At 41.3% G+C, this 3,239-nt stretch overlaps 1 protein-coding gene across 1 annotated transcript; it reads right to left on the bottom strand.

Moving 5' to 3' along the window:
- Positions 1 to 397: 397 nt before the first annotated feature.
- On the bottom strand, positions 398 to 2,990 carry LOC117813099. The gene is made up of 3 exons (XM_034684182.1): positions 2,872 to 2,990; positions 1,655 to 1,716; positions 398 to 1,444 (listed from the first exon to the last, which is right to left on the bottom strand). The coding sequence occupies exons 1-3, from the start codon at positions 2,916 to 2,918 to the stop codon at positions 885 to 887; spliced, it is 669 nt and encodes a 222-aa protein (XP_034540073.1). The 5' UTR covers positions 2,919 to 2,990; the 3' UTR covers positions 398 to 884.
- Positions 2,991 to 3,239: the final 249 nt, after the last annotated feature.

Consider the following 3,239-nt stretch of genomic DNA (forward strand, 5'->3'; position numbering starts at 1 on the left):
TTAATTAATGGTGAATGCATGATTTTTTTTCAGAGTCGATACAGAGTGTTAGCTCAAGATAAATAGTCTTAATGCATTACTGAAATTCTCTTGTGGTATTCAGAAATATGTTTATACTGAAGACTTGTGCAACCACCTAATAACACCTAATAATAACCTTTGGAGCCATTTGTTATGCATTTTTTAAACCACTAGATGGTGGTGTTTTACCTGACTAATATATTTTTGAATGTCTGCTGATGGTGAACAGGTGTATAAATTAGGGCAGGTAGCCTAGTCTTTTGTTGGAAGGTGAAAGGAGCATACTGTTCTTACCATACATGCATGCAAGCTGAATGAACAAACTGGACAATGTCATTCTTTTTCACTGCAATAAATGGGAACATCACCCAAAGGAAAATCTGGTTTTGAACTTCAATTTAATTACTCTGTTTTCATAACATCATAACATTTAATTTAAAGACAGCAGAAATCAACATACATATATACATACATACATACACACACCATAGACTATAGCTCCCGCTTTTGCTGTATAGCTCCCGCTTTTGCCCGCCATGGGCACAGAGCGCTGCAGAGTCGGGGAAGCAGCCTTGGGAAAAGGGCACCCGGACATGAAAACAATTTTGGAAAGATAGAAAAGTCAAGAGAACAATGTCATGGCTACAGATGCTTTTGGAACATTAACAATAACATTAACAATAATAATATAATAATAATAATAATGATTATCATTATTATTATTTTATTATTATTATTATTTAAATATAAATCTCAACATTTGGCATGACAGTCATGGACTATTTTTTTTTTTTTGCAAATTAAAGAAGTCCTAAAGGCCAATTCCAAAGGCGGAGTCATTTAGACTCTGAACTGAAAGCAGTTCATTGCGTTTGGAAGTGGTCTTTAAGACTTTTTGCTATATCAGTTAAAAAAATGTCATTTCCCCTAGGTGTGAAATGAACTCCATCCCTCAAAAATAACCCAGGACTGTCATGTTTAATGTGAGGGTGCTCAACCAGAGCACCATCTAAGGTCCTCAGAAATGTAGCCATGACACTGTTAATAAATTTTCTAGACTTCTCTATCTTTGCTGGAATGCTTACAGCTTTCCACCGGCACCGCTGAGTGATGCCAGACAAAATTATTTTCATGTGCGGGTGCTGGACACGGAGATGCTGGAGGTCCTCTTTCATTACATTTAAAAGTTTTACACCGCTGACCTCCCCCACATCATTGCCCCCACAGTGGACCAGGAGGACGTCCGGCGCTGTCCGTCCTCTCAGACTGTGGGCAAAGAAGGGGAGGAGGCCCCTCCACCGCAGTCCACCCCAGCCGAACCAGCAGATCCGTGTCCCCTGGATCCCGAGGTTGCTTCCCATCGTCTCTGCAGCTCTCTGGGCACCACGACGGACGTAGCTGTCCCCCATTATCCAGATGTTGTCTATGAAAGAGAAAGGAAAAGGTGCAATTAATGCCTTAGGTATTTTTATAATCTATATATAACTAACTTATATAAGACAGCTCAGTTTTTCAATTCTTAGAATGCTAGTAATATCTGCAAGGATGATATGGAACAAGAAAGCAGCAAGTCAGTGGATGTAGATGTAGTCTTAATATTTTTTACTGTGAAGTTTGTCAGACTGATACTTACAGTCTTTTCCATTTTTCCCTGCAGGGGCGGTTTTGTTAAGGGCAGCCATGCCTTCATCAGTCCTATAAGGAGTCATTAGAAGATAGAATTAATATCTTGAAAGAGCTTTTTTCAACTGTCATGTTTTTTTTTTCAACATATCTAATTTAATATCTTACTTTTTGCTGTTAAGGTAAGTACCACAATTTTGACACAGCCCCCTACGGACATCCTTGTTAAGGCTGATTTATACTTCTGCGTCGCCCTACGCAGCAGGGGCTGACGCGGACATGAGCACCACATACTTGTGCGTCGGTGTGTCTGTGTCGCGCAGCAATTCTCCGCCGAAACGCCTGAGGGCAGTGCGGTCTCTCTGATAGCCGGTCGCCTGCTTCCGGTCCCGCAACGATCTCTGTTTACTTTCCCACAGAGATTCAGAGTGTGTTCTGTTAATCTCCAGCTGATACATGTTGCTGTTTATCATACAGACATGATTACATGAAGAATAGAGAGGAGGAGATGAAATACACGGCCGATGTGTGGCCGATGTCCGGGACCCCGGAAGTGCTGTGAATGCGGGAAAGACAAAGCCGTCGAGCGGACCAATCACAGAGCTTGCGGTCCGCGTCGGCTCTACGCGTAGTTACATTTTGGAGGAGGTGCACGTCAGCTACGTGCGTAGGCCTCTGCGTAGGTACGGGAGCTACGCGGACCTACGGCGTAGGTTACGCCGTCGATTCGACGCAGAAGTATAAATCAGCCTTTAGGTCAAAACTGCACCAACTTAAATGCATTATAATATGAGGTGCGTCCTAATCAGGTCCTAATTTATTATCAGAAGTTTTATCATATTCCTTGTTTGTAATGATTCCCCATTTAACTTAAAAAAGAACAAGAGCAGCACTAGCACAGCATGATCACAAATATCACTCTAAAAGTTCTTAATCCTTAACTTAGTAATTATTACGTGATAGGTGACACCCTAATAAAACACTCATACCAAAGTGTGACTGTTTGAATATTAGAATTTGCTTAAACTTGTCCGTTTCATATATACTGATATGTTTAAAAAATGCTAATGTTATATTTCTGTAAGTCACGACCATCGGTCAGGACAAAATCTTGTTAATGTTGGTAATTACAAATATGTTTTACTATAACTGTGCATTCAAAAATAAATTAATGGTTTCAAGATTTAAATTATACTTTTAGATGATAAAATCCATGGGATAACTTACTTCAAGGAGTGTGCAGAATAGTGCGGGAGTGGGAGTGATGCAGCCATCTTGCAGACACTGTGCACAGTGTTAGCCCCGTTGGTTCCAAAAAGCTTAACCTAGCTTCGCTTGGCTTAGCTTAGCTTAGCTTATCTTAGCTTAGCCATAGCTTCCCTGTTAGCCTTGATCTAAAAGAGTGCGGTTTCATTGTCCAATAATCGTTCGATCCATCTTAACCACGCCTCTCCACCGGAGTCTAGCTCACCCGGACGCTGGCCGGAAGACAGCATTTCCAATATGGCTGCAGCCGTCGATTTGCTTCAAAGCAGCTCTCAGGAACAGACGGGTGACGTCACGGATACTACGTCCATATTTTTTACAGTCTATGG

The sequence above is a fragment of the Notolabrus celidotus genome, chromosome 5 (genome assembly GCF_009762535.1).
Source record: "Notolabrus celidotus isolate fNotCel1 chromosome 5, fNotCel1.pri, whole genome shotgun sequence".
In the NCBI taxonomy this organism is placed as follows: domain Eukaryota; kingdom Metazoa; phylum Chordata; class Actinopteri; order Labriformes; family Labridae; genus Notolabrus; species Notolabrus celidotus.